The sequence below is a fragment of the Heteronotia binoei genome, chromosome 1 (assembly GCF_032191835.1).
Source record: "Heteronotia binoei isolate CCM8104 ecotype False Entrance Well chromosome 1, APGP_CSIRO_Hbin_v1, whole genome shotgun sequence".
NCBI classification, from domain to species: Eukaryota; Metazoa; Chordata; class Lepidosauria; order Squamata; family Gekkonidae; genus Heteronotia; species Heteronotia binoei.
The window spans coordinates 131,696,731-131,717,161 of record NC_083223.1 but is presented as its reverse complement, the minus strand read 5'-3'; the positions used below and the strand labels follow the sequence as shown (position 1 = coordinate 131,717,161).

Sequence of the window (20,431 nt, the reverse complement as noted above, 5' to 3'; positions counted from 1 at the left end):
TTTTTATGAATCTGCCCATTAGATGGGGTCATAAGTTGAGGTCCTGCATGGCCTTTTCTATGGGTTATGGCCCAGTGAAGCACAGTAATCTCCACTATCTTTTAGGTACCAGTACAAATCTGTCTTGTTTTCACAATCTTTTAATGGGATATAATACACAGGTACTTTATTATTTTAGTTGCTGTCTGTTGTGCATTTTGTCCTTTCATGGTTTTCTTTGGAACTTAGTCCTGTTTTAGAATCTGTTTTGATATTTTTGCATTATTTTAATATTCACTTGTAAACTACCTTGAAGAGGGAAAGGAGGGACATCAATCTTTAAAATAAATGACATTTATACATTTATAAGCAACTAATTTGTCACAAGAGTTCTTCTCTATTCTTCTCTCTGGGGAAAATAGCAGAATGGTTAAGTACAGCAAGAGAGCCAGTTTATTTATTTATTTTACTCCACTTATATCCCGCCCTCCCCACCGAGGTGGGCTCACACAGACATACGTTTGGTGTAATGGTTAAGTGTGTTTGGTGTAGTGGTTAAGTGTGTGGACTCTTATCTGGGAGAACCAGGTTTGATTCTGCACTCCTTCACTTACACCTGTTGGAATGGCCTTGGGTTAGCCATAGCTCTGGCAGAGGCTGTCCTTGAAAGGGCAGCTGCTGTGAGAGCCCTCTCAGCTCCACCCACCTCACAGGGTGTCTGTTGTGGGGGGAGAAGATAAAGGAGATTGTAAGCCTCTCTGAGTCTCTGATTCAGAGAGAATGGCGGGGTATAAATCTGCAATTCTTCTTCTTCAATACTTAATGGACTTCAATATTACCACATTGATTTCTCAAGAATAAATGTGTGCCCAAATAATGTGCTATGTCTAGCCCTGTTTCAGAAACAAAACCAGCTTGAACAATGCTTTGGGGAGGGACGGTGGCTCAGTGGTAGAACATCTGCTTGGGAAGCAGGAGGTCCCAGGTTCAATCCCTGGCATCTCCAAAAAAGGGTCCAGGCAAATAGGTGTGAAAAACCTCAGCTTGAGACCCTGGAGAGCTGCTGCCAGTCTGAGAAGACAATACTGACTTTGATGGACCAAGGGTCTGATTCAGTATAAGGCAGCTTCATATGCTCGTATGTTATATCTCTAATTTCTGTAAGCTACAGTCTTCTTAAGGCTTGATGTTAAGCTATATGGGAATTGCATGGGGGTGTTGTTGTGCTGATCACATACTTCTAACCGTTTTCATATTCAGAGAATTATGTCTTTAATTCAACAGTACTTGAGATAAGGTGGAGTGGACTGAGAGAAAAATATAAGAAGCTTACTGGAGTACCCTGTAAATGTCACTCCTGATCTATATTGTGGCACAACTTTTATTTTGTTAAAAGTATTTGTATCCTTCCTTTCTGCATGGCTCATGATGGCTCAGTTATAAATCTCAATTTAAAACATACAAGATAAAATTAATCCCAAATAACCAAATACCTTTTGTCTATACCCCATTAAAAGCCCTAGCAAGTAAGATTACTTTGCAGAGCCTCCTAAATATTTCTAAGGATGGCACCCCCTCACCTTTTCAAGGAACCCATTCCATAAAGGGGAGCTATGATAGAAAAGACAGAGGCTCTAGTTGAGACAAAGTGGATTACTTTAAGCAAGGGAACAGCACTAGGTGGTGGCAGTATGAGAACTACTTGCCCAATATAAATACTTCTATCAAGTGCATCTAGGGTTGCCAAGTCCAATTCAAGAAATATCTGGGGACTTTGGGGGTGGAGCCAGGAGACATTAGGGGTGGAGCCAAGATCAAGGCTGTGACAAACATAATTGAACTCCAAAGGGAGTTCTGGCCATCACATTTAAAGGGACGGCACACCTTTTCAATTCCTTCCTTCCATAGGAAATAATGAAGGATAGGGGGCACCCTCTTTTGGGGCTCATAGAATTGGACCCCCTGGTCCAATCTTTTTGATACCCAATCTTTGGAGGGTATTTTGGGGAGAGGCACTAGATGCTATACTGAAAATTTATCTACTCCAAAAAACAGCCCCCTCCAGAGCCCCAGATACCCGTGGATCAATTCTCCATGATTTTCTATGGGAATAAATCTCCATAGGAAATAACAGAGTTCCCAGCAGACATTTCCCTCCCCTCCCCCCGCTTTCTGATGACCCTGAAGCAGGGGGAGGGCCTCCAAACCGGGGGATCCCCTGCCCCCACCTGGGGATTGGCAACTCTAAGTGCATCTGGGATTAGTTCAGTGTACTTGAATACTTTACATTCCTATTTCAGGAACAAGAGAATTACACAGTAAAATGAAAATAAGGTCAAATAAATCTGTAATAGAAAAAAATTTAGAAGATGGTTTCCTTCAGCTCTTATATGTGGTGATCTGAAAAATCCAGTGCCTCAAAGAAAATGAGGATGATTCTGCTAATGTATGGAAACTCAATAATAAAGGAAGTTACTACCACACAAATAGCAGCAGAGAAATTGCAGTAGGGAAGGGAACTTGCAAGATGTGGTTTGATACTGCCAAAATATACAGAATTATTGGCACCAGAAATGACATCAGATGAGAAGTGTGTGCTTCCCACAGGAGGTCATCTAAGGATGAGATACTACCACTTGAAAACAGAAGGCCAGAAATAAGTAAAAACATTTCAGTAAAACATATATTTTAATTGGAAGCACAAAAATCTCTTACTAAGGAATTATAGCGGTACATTATACAACATGCAGAGCTGGAAGGCTTGGGCTCATAACAGTGTAACGTCAGTTTGTGAATTCTATATTGAAGCTACACTTAAAATTTTCAAATGCGGACAAGGAATAACAGGAGAAATGGAGGGCAGAGAACTGGATAATACTGGAAGCCTAATGGTCTGGCCTTGGGAGGAAAGGTCCAGTAAAAGCCACCCTTCTTCCTGGTTTTGGATCCAGGCCACTATAATTTTTTTACCCTTGTGCAAGGCCTGGAATCTTACAACTGTGTTGGTGTATTGTCTGAGGGGATGTAAAAATCCTTTAGGACACATTGCTGCATGAAGGGGAAGGTTACTAATATACTCCACTCCTGTCTGCCGTTTCCACTCATTTAAAGTAGTCTATTTAGATGCCAGATTTTCATTTTAAAACATTCCAGGTAGCATTACAGTTGTTTTGAGGATCAAGATGGAAATTATGACACTTCCTATTCATGATTATGAAATGATACCAGACACTTTTGTTAAATAGTACATTCAGATCAATAGCTTTCCTAAAAGACACATTTGAGCTGCAGCACATGCATGACACAAACTGTTTATTAGTTATCCATTTTGTGCACTTACATACATGTTATTACTAGCCAGTGCAAGAAACGTGCATTGGTTTGAGAACAAATTGAAGTGTAGTACACATAATAAACCACACAGTGTCACTGTGGTTGTGGAAAGTCTACATGTGTGGAATGGTTTTGTTTTTACTTTTAGTTTTACTTGAAGACATGACATGATGACATGACATGAGGCTGGCTGCCTTATACAGAACCTGACTATTGGTAAATTAAGGCCAGTATTGTCAACTCAAACTGGCAGCAGTTCTCCAGAGGCTTAAAGTGAACCTGCAACCTTCTGCATGCCAAGTAGATGCTCTACCCCTCAGCCACAGCCTCTCCTCAACCCTTGGCCATACTATGACTATGACAATAATGAGGAAACACCCCAAACCACATAAAACACACTTTTAATTTATACCTGACAGCTTGGTTTATAGGAGGCCTAGACACTGAGACAAAACAGGCTTTCACTTACTTTGCTTCGCTTGACCACCAACACAATGAACAGAGACTATATCTGGGAAAAGACAGTTTATACCACTGGGTAACTATTTTGAGCATGAATACACAAAACCAGTTTTGGAGGCCCCTCATGTAGTCCAGCATGGTGCACCATGGAGGTTGTGAAGGTCATCGTGCCTATAAGTTTTTAGATAGCACTTTCTGGAATCGATTGGATGAAAGATGTGCCACTATAGCCTATATGACCATGTATGTCCTGTCCACTGATAAGAAGATCTGACCTTGCATAATGTTTAACCTGACTGCAGTGAAATCTATGCACTGCAAAAGGGCAAGCTGGGATTTTCCCAAATTAACTAACTAGTGAAGTGAGGTTAAAGTGTCTATGGCCAGTTTCATCAAAGCTTGAGGTCTTGCTTCATTGCACAAAAAACAGCCAGTCATCTAAACAGGGATAATTTGTGCATCTCCTTAACCTGTGGTGGGAAATGACAACATACATGCATTTTGTAAATACACTAGGCACTATGGCTATGCTGAAGGGCAGTACAGTGTATACCAAAAAATACATTCCCAAACTGAAATTTCAGAAATTTCCTGCAATCCTAATGAATGGCTATATGAAAATAAGCATCTTTCAGATCCAGGAGAGTAAACCACATTCCCAGATTTAAGAGGGGAAAAACATCATGCTGAACTTAGCAGCTTTTAACTTGGTTTGGAAACGATGAGCAAAGATTGAAGGAGCAGGGTACGTTTACCTGGAGAAGAGATGGCACAAAGGTGATACAATAGCCATCTTTGAGTATTTGAAGGGATGTCATTGTAGAGGATAGAGCAGAGTTGTTTTCTGTTGCCCCAGAGGGTCAGACCAGAACCAACAGGCTGAAATTAAATCAAAAGTATTTTCAGCTAAACATTAGGAAGAACTTCCTATTAGAGCAGTTGCTTAGTGGAACAGGTTTCCTCAGGAGGTAGTAGGCTTTTCTTCTTTGAAGGTTTTTTAAAGCAGAGGCTGGATGATCATCTGACAGTAATACTGATTGTGTAAATTAGGCAGATCAACAAGCCTTTGGAGCACTGGATAGGCCATGGGACCCATAATGTCACTATATAAAACTTGGATCCATTAGCTTTGGGTCAAAGGACACATCCATCTTCAAGGATTTAGCCATTCTTATGAGCTACCCTGAGTACATTCTCAAGCCCTCTAGAGTTGAGATGAGTGAATGGGAACATATGGTGTCATCTGTGGATGGAACCAATGGAGCACTGGACTCAAGGTCAGATCTGTGAATTACATTTATTTTTATTTATTTGATTTGATTTTTAGCCCACCCTTCCTGTAGAACAGGCTTAGGGTGGGTTACATCATAAAAACAGTCAACAGTAAAAACAGTAAAAGACCAATTTAAAATATATAAAATCTAAAATTACAAAGACTAAGATGGCAGATTCTACCTCACAGACGTGACCTATTGTCCAGGTCCAGCAGATCTTGTAGCACTGGGATGGAATGAGGGGGGGGGGGGGGAGGCCGGTAACAAGTGGCACCCACTGCTTCAGCTGAAAGCCTGGCGAAAGAGCTCTGTTTTACATGCCCTGCGAAATTGAAGCAGATCCCAGAACTGAAGCACATCCTCGTTAAAGTCAGAGTTGTGTGGTTCCAAAAGAGATGGAATGATGCTTGTCCAAGGACATGGATGGAACCAAATGTTGCTTGGAACTAAAGGCTTCTGGGGACTTCCCCATTGCTGCAGCCGCAGTCAAGAGAATTGCTGATCCCATGGTCCCCACAGAAGTAAGTACATGGAGGGCAAGAGAACCAAGGTGCCTGTAAGGGGCCGCACTGATAAGTCTGGGCTGATGCTGGATCCAGGGCCTAAGATGATGGAGCCTTTGACCTAGGTCAGAGGTGGGGAATCTTTTTTCTGCCAAGGGCCATATAGATGTTTATAACATCATTTGTGGGCCATGAAAATTATCAACTTAAAAAACAGTGCTCTGCCAAGGGAGAATGATTCAGCCAGCAAAATTAATGCAAATAATTGTTTTTCTATTTGAAGTCCTGTGGAGAGAGCCTAATCTGGCATACACACACATACACACCTGGCCTGCCGCCCTAGGCAAATGCATTGGTCCAGGGCTTTTTTATAGAAAAAACCCAGCAGGACTCAGTAGCATATTAGACCACATCCCTAATATTAGCATATTAGGTCACACACTCATTAGCATATTACGTCACACCATTTGGGATAATCAAGTGCAAACTGAACCGTGACAGTAAGTTTTCCAGGCCCTGAAGCAATTCTGGCCGACCAGCCAGGCCCCAGGGAGGCTGCTGCACAGTACATCTGTGCCCTGTGATCCCTGCCTGGCTCTGGGGAGGCTGCTGCATGGTGCGGCTGGGCCCCATGATCCTCACTGGCCAGCCAGGCCCCAGGAAGGCTGCCACATGGCAATCTATGTATCTGTCCAGCAATCCCCGAGGGCCATATACAGCCCTTGGGACGGAGGTTCCCCACCCCTGATCTAGGTGGAACCAAGGCCTGTGATGGAGGTGAAACCTCAAAGACTTCATCATCTGAAGAAGCTGGTGACTCTGGGGCCTGCAGAAGCTGGTGACTCTGGGGCCTGCAGTGATGGTGAGGGCATCCTAGAACAGGGTTCCTGCTCCTTAGAGCTGGGGATGAGTGTCAAAGGCAGGTCAACACTCAGCACGTCCAGGGCTTTTTGAGCCTGAACACACAGGGACATAGTTCCAGCTGGCTTGGTGTCAGGGGGTGTGGCCTAATATGCAAATAAGTTCCTGCTAGGCTTTTTCTACAAAAAAAAAAGTCTTGAGTATGCCTCACTGTCTTCTTGGAATTCTTCAGAAGCAGTTCCAATGTGGCTCTCGGAGCCAACACTACTCTTGGACCCTATTGTCAGTCAGATCCAAGGCTGACAATTAGGGCACTGATGCTAAGGATAGTATTCAGGCCTTTTTTTCAGAGTTGGCTGGATCTTTTCTGACTGAATTGGTAGGGCTCCCAACACTTTCTCCCAGAAGGTGGCTGTCCCTTGTGCCTGGCTTGGGGGTGAACTGATGGCAGATCTCAGAAGCCGCAGTGTTGTGCTACTCACTGGACAAAATGGACAGGATGTGTCCTCATCAGGCTGTCATTTTTTGTCTCACAGTCTGTACTTATTCAAAACATCAATTTAAGAACTTCAAAGATGATTGACAAATCTGAGGGATAACATATAAAATGTGGACAAAAGAACGCTCGTAGAAAATAACCTCATGGCAGTGAAAACTGAAGGAGGAGTGCCTCACGTTTGGGCAGGAATTGTTGGCCCTCGATGGGAGGGGAAGAAGTGCTCCAAAAGATTGGAAATCTCTATAAAGCTGGAGAACTCCTCTCTGTGGCTGGCCTGTACATGACAGTTCCATGTGGGACTGCACAGAAGTCACAGTGATGAACCAAATAGAGAAAATATCTATCAGAAATATTTAAAATTGTGCTACAGATATTTAAATGGGCATTTGTTATGCAGGGATACTTACTTACTGTTTTCTTTTGTGTTACTGTAAGTAGGAGAGCTGGCTCTCCTTTCACAAAACCCATACAATGAATTTCCCTGCATGCTCTAGCCTGCACCTCAAACCAGTACTCTCAGAGCCCTGCCAGCAGTCTTCATTTCTGATCAGGCTATTCCTTGGCTTAAGACATTTAGCTCATGTCAAAAGATGCTGGAATGCAGACATCAAGGAACTGCACCTGAGAGAGTCCACTTCTCAGCTAACCCCTTCAAGTCCTCTTCTTCCACCCTTCATTTTCCTGTTAGATTACTGTCTTCTTCCTTCAGTCATTTAAAATCAAATTGGCTTAAATTCAATGATCTTTATAGGCCCAGTGGCACCAGATGGAAACCAAGTTAATATATACTTTTGTGTTGTTTTAATGTGGTTTTTAATTAATTGTATCTATCTGATGTTTAAACCTGGCTGCAATCCATCCTAAGCCCATTCTGGGAAGGACAGAATAAATGCATGAGTTGGAAGGGCTATACAGGCCATCTTGAGAGCCAGTTTGGTGTAGTGGTTAAGAGCAGGCCTCTAATCTGGGACAACTGGGTTGGATTCCCCATCTTCCATATGCAGTTGCTGGTGTGACCTTGGGTCAGTCACAAGTTCTCTCAGAGCTATTCTCCCAAGAGCAGTTCTTGAAAGAGCTTTCTCAGTCCCACCTATCTCACAGGGTGTCTGTTGTGGGGAGGGAAAGGAGATTGTAAGCTATTCTGAGACTGAGTGAAGGGTGGGGTATAAATTCAATCTTCTTCTATTCCACCCCCCTGCTCAGTGCAGGAATGCAGCTCTTCAGCTCTTTTTGTTATTCCCATCGGCATCTGCTGAATCTTCACACACGCACCCATTACCAATCATCACTCTTAGGAAGATGACATGTTTTTCTCTACCACCGGTCTTTTAAAACCAATTGATGTCCTCAATATTTCAGGCATTTATCTCATTTGTTCTGAGATGAATTCCAATTAAAGCAGTTAAATCATCAGCTGACTACTCACAAGCTTTACTGATTAAAGTGATGTATTTCAAAACCTTCTGTCCCATGTACACACAAAATAAACTTATTTAACACCTCCTAGAGAAAAATATTCCCTCCGTAACAGTAAACTAGGACACCAGCGCTACTTTTTGATAGGTTACCCAGAGACTTGCAAGTTGTGTAGCTTTACTTTCCACACAGATGTAAAGTCACTTCATAATTGCCTGATCATTTTTATTAACAAAATGTAACATTACTTACTAAAACACATACATATTATTTATGCACATGACCCCAACCCCAGGTTCTACTTATACAAAGTTGCTGGATAATATATAAACACACAGTAGATACATTACCTATCTATCAGGAAGCAATCCAATAGATACAAACTGGATATTAAGAAGAAGAATTGCAGATTTATACCCCGCCGTTCTTTCTGAATCAGAGACTCAGAGCGGCTTACAATCTCCTTTATCTTCTCCCCCCACAACAGTCACCCTGTGAGGTGGGTGGGGCTGAGAGGGCTCGCAGCTGCCCTTTCAAGGACAACCTCTGCGATAGCTATGGCTGACCCAAGGCCATTCCAGCAGGTGCAAGTGGAGGAGTGGGGAATCAAACCTGGTTCTCCCAGATAAGAGTCCATGCACTTAACCACTACACCAAACTGGCTCTATTCAGTTTTTACCCAGTCTTTCCATCTAAGGATATCAAACAGTGTTGAGGTAAAGAGACGAGGACAGCAGACACAATCCTGTTTCTGCCCAGGCCCCAGTCTATACAACAGCAGCACATTAGAGAGCTAAAATAGCAATGGACAAAAGCCAGTCTTCCACAGAGCTGCTGGCAATACTGTCATCTTACACAAATCACTTCACTTGCATCAATACTCGCATTAGTTATACTAGGAATACACTAATATCCTCTTCCTCATGGAAGCGTTCTGCTAGGCAGTCCAAGGCATCTCTTCTATTTAAAGGTGGAATTAGAAGGGCAGTAATCTCTGCTCATGACCTGAGTTCGATCTCGGTGGAAGCTGGGTTCAGGTAGCCGGCTCAAGGTTGACTCAGCCTTCCATCCTTCCGAGGTAGGTAAAATGAGTACCCAGCTTGCTGGGGGGAAAGTGTAGATGACTGGGGAAGGCAATGGCAAACCACCCTGTAAAAAGACTGCCATGAAAACGACATGATGCAACATCACCCCAGAGTCGGAAATGACTGGTGCTTGCACAGGGGACTATCTTTATCTTTTTAATTAATACCTGCAGCCACAAATGTTATTGGCAACACAAACATATGCAGTGGTATCAAACATGCAGCCTGAGGGCCGGATCAGGCCTCCAGAGGGCTCTTGTCAGGCCCACAAGCAAGTCTGCTTCCTTCTCCCTCTTGCTTCTGTGTCGCAGCTTGCTTTGCCAGGATTTCTCAATTGCACAGAAGCTACAAAGCAAAGCCTCTGTTTTCCCCATTGGTTGAGGCTTCTCTCTCGGGGAGGAAGTGGGAGGGAGAGCTTGCTTTGATACTGACCACAATATTGCAAAAGGTCTAATACTTTTAAGCATATTTTAGGGTGTTTTTTAAAAAAAAAATCTTTGTGTTTGTCTGTGTCCCTTATAAAGTTTATCTCCTCACTACCTGGCATTACATTTTATGACACACATGGCCTGGCCCGACAAGATCTCATTTATGTCAGATCTGGCCCTCATAACAAATGCGTCTGACACCCCTGATACAGCCTCCAGTCAGCCTTATGCCAGGGCTGCACAGAGAAGGAAGCAATAGCTCCATAGGCAATAAAATACGAAGAATCTGTAAAAAACTCACTGGTTCCCAGGAAGTGTTGGAGGAACAAGGCAAACAGAAGTGAGTTAATGCATCAAGGAAGAATGGAAGCTATAACAGCAAGCACATAACTGAAAAGTATGTTAGTGTCCTAATACCCCATTTTGTGCAATCCATTGCAGTGAGCCACATCTACCTGCTGTTCACTGCAGCTGATAATCAGTAGCTTCTGGCTGTTACCACACCAAACTACATTGTCCAACTTCCCCTCTACTTTATGTTGCCCAGCTGCATGGTTATCTCAGCAGTTATTACCCTGTGAACTCTTGGGAGACTGCCCCCCTACATTTGCTATTATTCCAAATACAATACAGATTTTCTGCTATGGTCTGGTAGTAGTGAATGTCTGAAGCTTGCCCTCCCATTCTCTGTGGCATTTTGAAGACAACTGTGATGGAAAAGAGCAGAAAAGGATCCTTTCTGTTAGCCTGCAGTAGAAATGAGAAACCTGAAACTGTCAAAGCCTTGAGTGAAAAGCATCATTAGAGGAGGGACTTCTAAAAGCAACTTGCAGTGTACAACATGCTTATGGGTCCCAATATGCCTGTTGATAACCAGTGATTTAAATCCCTATGTCTCCATCAACTCAGATTCTATTATATGCCATTAAAGCTAATACATATTATAATTAGTGTCATTAATGGCAGTAGACAGGGCTTTTTTTTAGCAGGAACGTAGTTCTGTCTAGCTTGGTGTCAGGGGGTGTGGTAATATGCAAATAAGTTTCTGCTGGGCTTTTTCTACAAAAAAATGCCCCAGCAGTAGATCTATAGAAAGCTCTGTTATCATGCCATCTTCTCATCATTAATACTATTATTAATGCCAAACTATTTGTGCTGGGAGCTTCAGTACCACCACCAATGAAATAACTGACCCTGAAATTCATGACGTATGAACACTGCAGTGACAGATGGAGCAACTGGAATTATAAGTGATCTGTAATTACTTGAAGTGAGGCATGGGATTATCAACCCCGTTCATCCTACAGCAACCAAAGTATCAGAAAACCAACTATAGCGGGGGTGGCCAACAGTAGCTCTCCAGATGTTTTTTGCCTACAACTCTCATCAGCCCCAGCCATTGGCCATGCTGGCTGGGGCTGATGGGAGTTGTAGGCAAAAAAAAAAAAATCTGGAAAGCTACCGTTGGCCACCCCTGAACTATAGATGTACACCACTTAATCTCTAAACTAGGTTCTAGTTTCAGGACTGCACATAGTTTTCTCATATAGTAGATTCAATATTGCTATCACACACTGGAAGCACTTACTGGTGAGAAAGCAAGCTCCCTAAATAAAATTATAGTCTTTAAAGCCTGCAGTTATATATAATAACTGACTCATAACATAATTTTATAGCCAAGAGAAGGTGTTCAATTGTAATTTTCATTGTCAGCAAAAGGTGAAATGTTTCACTCTTATGAATACTTTGGACTGGGACATGAAGCATAGATATACTCTAGTCATAGCATACTGGATTGCTAGCTAGTTTAAAGTAATTGTGATTCCTGGTTCATAAAATTAAATCAAGCACCAGATCTATTGTGTCCAGGCTTTAGTTCTAAAATATGGTATCTCTTAAATTAAAACTAAATTTGAGTGAAACCTGCAATTTGAAACCAAACTCATTCCACATTAAATGGCACTTTTAAATAATGATGTAAAAAAACTAGGGAAGCAAGGACTCATCGTATGTTTTATACTGCTTCTCAGTATACTGAGAAGGGACAGCTGTCCCTAAAAGTGCTTATGCTTTCACACTATCAGAAGTGCAAAACATCTCACCACTTACAAGATGACTGAGCATAGAAAGGGTCAGCTAGTTCACATTCAATTGTCATTTAAACAACGGCATATAGCTACATGACAACGTTAAAAAAAACACAGACCCAAATATTATAATATATATTTTTTAATTTTTATAAATAACTTATCTGTTACAAAGACAGATTACCCAGCTAAATCACAAAACCATCAACTCAAGATATCCAAATTAGGTCTTATTAATACAACAGGTAAAAACTGATTTGTCAGTCTTCACATAGAACTGCAGATGAAGCTGAAAAGGCCTCTTTTAATAAACAAAATGCATTGAATGCATTACGCTTTGGATCTACTGACTAATTATTTGGGATTTACGTTTATTTCCCACATTAAAAAAACACAAAGCCTTTAAAATGAAGGCCTTTGTATATTCACATAGATCACTTGTAAAATTCCTATTAAGATGTCCACTGGCAAATATTTACAGTGGGTGACAGTCTACTTTGTCTCTTGCTACATTTAAGCACTCCCTCCTGCCTTATTCTAAAATACACTACATCATTTTTGTAGTAGGCTAGAGAGCATATAAAAATATAAAACTATGTTCTTTATTTCAGCTGTGTGTGTTCCTGATCACCTGAATGCTTTCCTTCAAAAAACAAAGGATTATGAAAATAAAGAGATGCTCGATATTGCCTCAGTGTTTAAGTTTGCTTAATTTTTCTTTCCCAATCTATATTTTAGATTTTCAAATTATTGCTATTCTCCAGAAAGTCAGGTTAGGAAGCTGGCTGTCAAGACATTAATGGCATCAATATTTTATATTCCTGCTGCCACTTTGTGTATTGCATGTACTTCCCCAAACAAAACTTCAAGAAGAGTCTGCAAGATATCCACAGCAGATGAAGCCAAGCTTATTCAGCTGCTGATCTTGGGTGGGTTGAGCATAGTTTGACTTTGATTCCCTTATGCCAGACAAAACCTTACATTGTGTCACCCACCGTAAAACACAGTGTACGGAGTGAACTATATGCATAAACTCTTCAACTTTCCCTGCATTTTCACCATGCTGCATCTGCAGGTCTTCACAGATCATCAGCAATTACAAGAGCAACATACAGACCAGGAGGCAATGAAAAGATAATTTTGGCATTGTTTATCATGAATGCTCTTATTTTAAGGCACTGCTTCTCTCAGATCAAAAGCTTAAAAAAAGAGTCATGATCACTTGTAATCATTTAAAGGGAAAAAGAAAGTTAACAAAGACTATTACGCTATACATTGAGAAGTACAAGAAATAATAAAAGGTGAAGAAAAGGAAGTCATTTAAAGCAGGCTCCAGAGCTATGTACAGTAGGAAAAGCTTTGGGGGTATTTCACTGGGTGCACTGTACAGACAACGCATGCAGTTTTAATCTCTAGACATGATTGTAATGATTTGAGTCTTCACAGAGCAGAGCCATTTTCTGGGAAGACAAGGCGAAGAGTACCACTGACTTGTGGAATTCTTCCACAATCCACAGGCCCTATGTGGCAGCAAACAGTTTAACACACTTTCAACATGTACATTTCCATTTCCTCGGTGAATGTAGTGTTACACTGAAAGCTTTACAAACAACAAAAAGCTATTAATCTAATTCCCTTCCCCTGTCAAAATTCAGTAGTGACGTGTGGAGAAAGGTGGTTGGGGAACACCCGAGCATTGAACATGGTGAGTTTCTCTTACTGGGGTTTTGGTAATACTGTACATGATTCAGGCAGCTGGCAACCAAGTCTTTCAGGAGATTACCTTCCAGCTGATGAATTTCAGCTGCCTGCAGCACAACACTGAGGTATTAATCTCTGTAGCATGACATTTAACATTAGTAATAAACCATCTTATCACACGCTCAATTTTACAAAATCCTATGCATAAATGATTATTTATCCCAAGGAAATAGTCAAAGGTTGGATTTACAGAAGATGTGAGCCTCCCTGGCTCAGAAATGCCTGGGCATTTCACATTGTTCACAACGGTTTAAGGCTGGGTGATTTAAAAAAGTACAAGCAGTACAATTCCACTGAGCTCCCTCATCTTCCTCTGTATCAGGTAGAGCCTTTGGTGTTTTCACAATGGACCTTTGATCTGCTGGGGTGAAAGAGAAGAAATCATAATTATTTAATTATTTAACAGCAGGAAAAGCAGGCATTCTGTGACACCTTTTATTATTATGTAGAATTTTTTATGCCGCCTCTCTAGGAAGAGTAGTAAAAATGGATTACACATTTGCTGGAACTGCATGATTACATTATTTTCTTCCACTGCTCTGCATTTAAAAGTTCAGAAAGTCATTCAATAGTGAAAAGTCTCCAAGCTCTTCCCTTTGTTTTAGACAGAACAACCCTTCAGTTAACAACCTCCCTACTCTAAAATGAGAAGAACTATGATTCATCAAGTGGAAAGGATGCAACACACACACATGGGAGAGAACAATAAATATACATGGCGGCTTCATTACATACATACTAAATGACCTCAGTTCACATGTGGTACTGAAAAAATGGCAGTATGTGTTAACTATGCATATATGGTACCTTTGGGCTTTGGTGGCACAGGACCTAGAAATCCAATATTGTCATAAAAATTATGAATGGCACTGGGATTAAAATGTGGTCCTGGAGAAAAAAAAAGAAAGAAACAGTACAATGAAAGAAAAGTTTGTACAGAAGGGGAACTGCAATGGAAGCACTGGAGAATACATATAACAATGTTACTGGCCAAATGTGCACAAGAAATTGTTTTTGCAATTTGAATGACAGGAAATAATTTCACTAGTTTAAGGGAAAATAAAAAGACCATAGGTTTCCCCAGGGAAAACTAATGATTTTGTACACCTATTTACGAACTCAACTTCAAAACAATATTTTCTATTTGAAAATACAGGGAGGAAAAGGGTTAAATGGAAAGAGTCAGGTTGCAGCAGCCTTTAGGCTTTACACTAAATTTCAGTTGGGATATCAAGAAAATTCATTTTTTACATCTGCTCCTTACACAAACGTAAGATGAATCAACCAAAAAGATATTTGTGTTCCTGTAGAGTATTGTGGATTGTACTGCAGAGTTTTTAACAAAAACAGAGAAAGCTTAGAAGCACCATGAGAGATACAGAATACAGGAACAGCAGGCAAAAGCCTTAGAATAAACACCTATGTAATTTAAGCAGGAAACATAGGCTGTTTAATTGCATACTCCTTTTTTCAAAATAAATTTTAACCAGTAAGAGGTGAGAAACAGAATGTTCTATATTTAGCATCATCGCTATATTTTGACTGAAAGCTTCACAGTAGGGCATGCCGATTTTTGACTATCATAAAATGGATTCCTCCCATTTGAAGGGAAGGTGCCATATGTTTTTGACATTATGATTTTCCCACCCCTACAAAAGAGGAAAAAGAAAAGAAAAGCTTGGAAGCAAATCACAGTATGATAGAGGAGTTGCTTTAAGGAAGAGGAAGAGTTTGGATTGGTGGCAACCAAGCCAAATATGGTCAGGGTAGAGGGCAGTTTTGTCTTCCACTACAAAATGGTTGACTTGCAGTGCTTTATTTTTCCCCACATAAATGAATGACACCCACTTATATGGGACAATGCATTAACTCATGTAAACCACAAGGATATTTGATAGATCTGCCCTGGGCCATCTCAGAGGTCAGAATAAGGTTTTAAACTGCATCTCATTACAGTCTGTGCAATTCCGCAAAACTTAGTAGAAACCACTGCAAAGTAAGCCAGCCTCACTTGTATATTATTACCTTTTGTGCTGTTCCTAATTGCACTAGAGGTGATAAAATACTGGGAACTAATGGTCATGTTTAATATTTTTATTTAAACTAATTTCTTTCTTACTTGCAGAAATATAGACTTGATTGTCCATGAACAAAGAATGTTCAAGCAACAAGGACACTTAAAGTCCTCAGAGCAGAGAAAAAGCTTTGGGTATTTCATTTTCCTTTTATTAAGAACTTTCATAACAATATAATTAACCATCATACAATGTGTTCATTAAGTCTTTATGTACACGGAAGATCTCCAGCCCTCAAAGGTGATCTGATGAAAGGGTGAAGACAGTTATTTATACTGACAGTACCTCTTGCTTGGAAAAGATCAATCTCTTTGGTTAGGCAATCTATGTCTATTTGAAGCTGTCTGTTACAACTTCTTAATTGCTGCATTTCTTCAAGCTGAAAAACAGAACAATGAGATTACAATTTCATATGTTGGGTAAAAACTTATTTTTAGGATAAAAATGGTGATACTTATTATGATAATTGCTTTTAATGCCTTCAGGTCATGGCTAAGCAGTTTGTTTGCTTAAGAATTCCGAACAACAGTTTTGTTTGTTTTCAAAGGCTAATTTTTGCACAGATTGCAAAGAGCACCTGGCAAAGGATAAGATTTAACATCTTGTTCCTCAGTCAACTGTCAGACCTTGACACACCTAGGGTGGGATCCCACAATTGCATGAGCACAGCAAGTTCACAGAAGCAATTTTTACTGGATCTCCTATCCCTAATGAACTCCTTGCACTCCAAATGGGATTCAGGGGATCCTTCAGGACAGGACACATGCACAGAAGGCTGCAGTAAGAAGAGGCACTTCACTCTTGTGAAAGTGGAATGTGAGTTTGTGGAGCATGCTCCAACATGAGCAAAAGAAAAGGGCAGTACTTCCTTCCAAGATGCCATTTTCTTGTCGCAGTCCCCAAATGTTGCATGGCACTATGTTCTGGAGGGTCCACTGACTCACAGTAGTGACTTTTCAGACTGTGAAGGAGCTTCTGCGGGAAGTGGAAGTCAGTAAGAATCACTTAATGAATTTGCTCCATTCACAAAGTATTGGAGGAAACACATAAACTAGTTCCAAATTATTTCCTTTCAAAATAGAGGATCTTAGGTGACATACTCAGAAACAGACAAAGAAAGATCAATACTTATGGCAGTGCTAGGGATGGCACTTGTCTTTGATAACTTCAATGCAGAATCTACATGGCTAGACTTTAATTTGTTATTCCAAGAACAAACACCCATTTATGCATGGCAAGCATCCATTAAGTTTGCAAGAAGCAAAGCATATTATACTTTTCTTCAAATTCTAATAATTTAATTCTAACATCTGAATAAGACCCAAATATTTTGTCCTTAATGATGAGTTTTTTCACCCTCCAGAGTTTAGGACTTACTGAAGGAATTTGGGAAGCAGAATTTGATCTTTTCAGGCGCCTTCGTGTTAGATTATTCTCCATCTCATTTACTTCTGTTTTTAGTTTATCCAGCTTTTTCTTTTGGATCTCAAGTTCTCGTTGAAGTCGTTCCATCCTAGCCTTCTGGTGTACTAGTAAAGCTGAAGAACATCAAGATACCACTTTAGCAACATCTGATATAGTACAGTGCACCCCTGGGACAAACAATTCCATTAGACGATGTGTCAATTTGTCCAATATGACAATTTGACCCACACAGAGATTAAATCTCACATGGTTGCTTGGGAGCACACTTATGATAACTTATGACAGCTGTATCCATGAAAGCAAGAGTCTGATAAAAGCTGAACAAAACCCTGCTGTAGCCCAAGATTTAAAAGAGCCAGGAGAAATTTGGCACATTGGCTATCTTAATTTACTTCCTTAATTAATTTACTTCCTGAGTCATTCCTGAGTCTTTACTCATCTCCCTTACTATTTTGCCTCATCCTCAGCAAGCTGCACATAGATCATCTTATGCTGAGTTTCTTATGCTTGAGATTTGCTTCCCTATAGATCCTGTTCTCTGCACCACCTTCTCAGTCCTCTGCATCTTCTATTCACAACTACTCACGCCCCTAAACCAATTGTATTGGTTCATCGTTCAAGAAATCCCAACAGAGAAATATTTCTCAGCATTATGTATCTTTCCCACTGAGTTGTCATGATGTGACAGCTAGTAAACCTAAGAGAGGGAGGGAGACTTGCAAGTTTTTAGCTTAATCTTTCCAGATAGAAAACTTTCCTTGTGTCATTTTGTCTTTTTTGTGATAAGATTGTTACTAAGTTATGAAACAATTCCTTGAAAACAATTCTTGAACCTATCTTAAATTATCTTCTATGTTAAAAAAAAACACTTTTATTTAAAGAACTAACTTTGGCTTATACCGAAACCACAACTTTATAACAAATCACATATAACTTAGGGTCGTATCATTTTCTGCGCTAGCCCCCAAAAACTTGACAGAAAGGCTTCTGAATTTATGCTTTCAGCAAAAACTTTCAAACCATCATCCTAGATCTAGGCAGCTTAAACTGTAGCTTCTAAAAATTCAAAAGGACGACAAAGAGAACACTAATTTTAAAACTTCAAAACTGATTTTTCAGTTCATGGACTTTTGTTTTCTTAAACCAGATCAAACAAGGTGTTTTACTGAATGCCTGCAGTCTCAGAATAAGTATACTATAATATAACTGGAATGCACCAGCTTCTTTTAACTTGTATATAAACATTTCTATTGAATAGTTATTTTATGTAACTATTATGCAAATTGCCATAGCATGTAGTACAGGGGTGTCAAACATGAAGCCCAGGGGCAGAATCGGGCCCCCAGAGGGCTCCTATCAGGTCCCCAAGCAACTGGCTGTTGTCTGTTTCCTTCTCCCTCTCTCTTGCTTCCTTCTGCATAACAGCTTGCTCAATCACACAGAAGCTACAGAGCAAAGTCTCTATTTTCTCCACTGGCTGAGGCTCCTCCCTTGGGGAGGAAGGGGGGAGGCAGAGCTTGCTTTGCCAGCCTCTCTCAATTGCACAGCAGAACTACAGAGCCAAGCCTCTCTTCCTTTTATTGGCTGAGGTTTCTCCCTCTCCTGGTCCCCTGGGGAAGGACAGAAACAGCAAGAGCTTCCTTTGCCCTGTTCCCTGGATCCTGCAGGAGACATACAAAGAAAGCACCTTTAAGACTAACAAGTGCTAATGTTTTAAGCATGTCTTAAGTTTTGTTTAAAAAATCTTTAATTGTGTTTGTCTGTGCCCTTTGTAAATTTTATATCTCTGCTACCTAATCTTAAATAGGTATGCACACAAGTCCGGCCCAAGAAGGTCTCATTTATGTCAGATCTGAGTTCGACACCCCTGATGTAGTATATTTCCCAGTGATGCCACGGCACTGAACCAGTTGACTTGTACAGATTTATCACTATTGTTTCATATGTCATGATTTAGTGTGATATAGAAAGCAAACCCAAGAGAAAAGATCAAATTGAAACTTGTACTAAAAAAGCCAAATACCTGAACATCACTATATACTTGGGGCTGAAATAATCAATACAGAACACTGCATAAACGAGAAAGTACAAGGGTATAGTTAGATTCATGAATTCTCTTTTAGTGGCACACAAATCTCTTTTCAACAAGAGAACTGCTCTTCAGTTATACAAGTTATTTAATAAATAGTAAAATCAGTTAAATTATTGATAAAATTTCTGCCCCTCACAGCTTTAATTTCTGCCTTCTCAACTTTAATTCTGAAGTTTTACTCTTACAGGGTTAAGAAAACATTCTAAAAGACCTAAAAGATATCTGTCTGAAAGGATTTTAAACTCCATTTAATGATTTTTGATAGGATGCTATATTGTTCTCAACTCTGGGTTATGGTCATCTGAATTCTTATTAATCCAAGAATCAGCAGCTGGAATAGCTGCTTGCCAGCCAGCCACCATTCGATTCCTTCAGTGGAATGCAGCTGGTCTGGAAATAGATTTAAAATAACTGGAACTCTGCTACACAGATTTGGGTGTTATATACATTAGTTAAGAGTACATTTTTATAGCAGCACAACCTGAAATCCCTCAACATGGGCTCACTCCAGAAAGGCCATATAAATATTTAGCTTGCCAACAGTGGACTACAAACATCACATACAAAAAATGTATCATGTTCTTTAGAGCTGTAGATTCCACACCATGTTTAGGGAGGTTGTGGACTTCTTGATGACTTCTTGAAGTCTCCCAATGAAATGATCAATAATTATAGACATGTTTCTTTGCCAGCTATTATCAATCCTCTCTTGTAATGTGCACACATAAGGGAGCGGGAGGCATGATTTAGCAAACAAACACAGTTCAAGCATGCTAGAGGATGGATACAAACATTCAAATTAAAATAACTGAGTTACTGCTATCAGCAGGAAAGAGTAAATTTGTGAACATAAGAACTTAACAAGTGCCTTGCTGGATCAGATCAGAGGCCCATTTAGTCCAGCATCCTGTCTCACACACTGTGGCCAACCAGTTCCTCAGGAGGTCCAAGAACAGGGCATAGAGGCTGAGGAACTCCCCTGATGTTGCTTCCTGGCTTTGGGATTCAGAATGTGAACATTCTCTTTAGTCACTATAGCTAACATCCACTGACAGACCTATCCATGAATCTATTTAATATCCTTCTAAAACACTGTGCCTATGGCCATCACATCCTCTGATAGTGAATGCCACAGTTTAATCACTCACTGC

General features: G+C 40.4%; 1 protein-coding gene across 2 annotated transcripts in view; it reads right to left on the bottom strand.

Annotated features, from left to right (window-relative positions):
• Nucleotides 1-12,053: 12,053 nt before the first annotated feature.
• Nucleotides 12,054-20,431, bottom strand: part of TAB2 (TGF-beta activated kinase 1 (MAP3K7) binding protein 2) — a 72,024-nt gene continuing 63,646 nt past the window's right edge. The window contains exons 4-7 of one of the 2 annotated variants that reach the window (XM_060240749.1): nucleotides 17,141-17,301; nucleotides 16,049-16,142; nucleotides 14,496-14,576; nucleotides 12,054-14,049 (exon numbers count right to left, since the gene is read on the bottom strand). In XM_060240749.1, the coding sequence (XP_060096732.1) occupies nucleotides 13,901-14,049; nucleotides 14,496-14,576; nucleotides 16,049-16,142; nucleotides 17,141-17,301 (485 nt within the window). In that variant the 3' untranslated portion in view covers nucleotides 12,054-13,900. The remainder of the gene's footprint in view (nucleotides 14,050-14,495; nucleotides 14,577-16,048; nucleotides 16,143-17,140; nucleotides 17,302-20,431) is intronic. The other variant, XM_060240750.1, reaches the window with a different exon arrangement.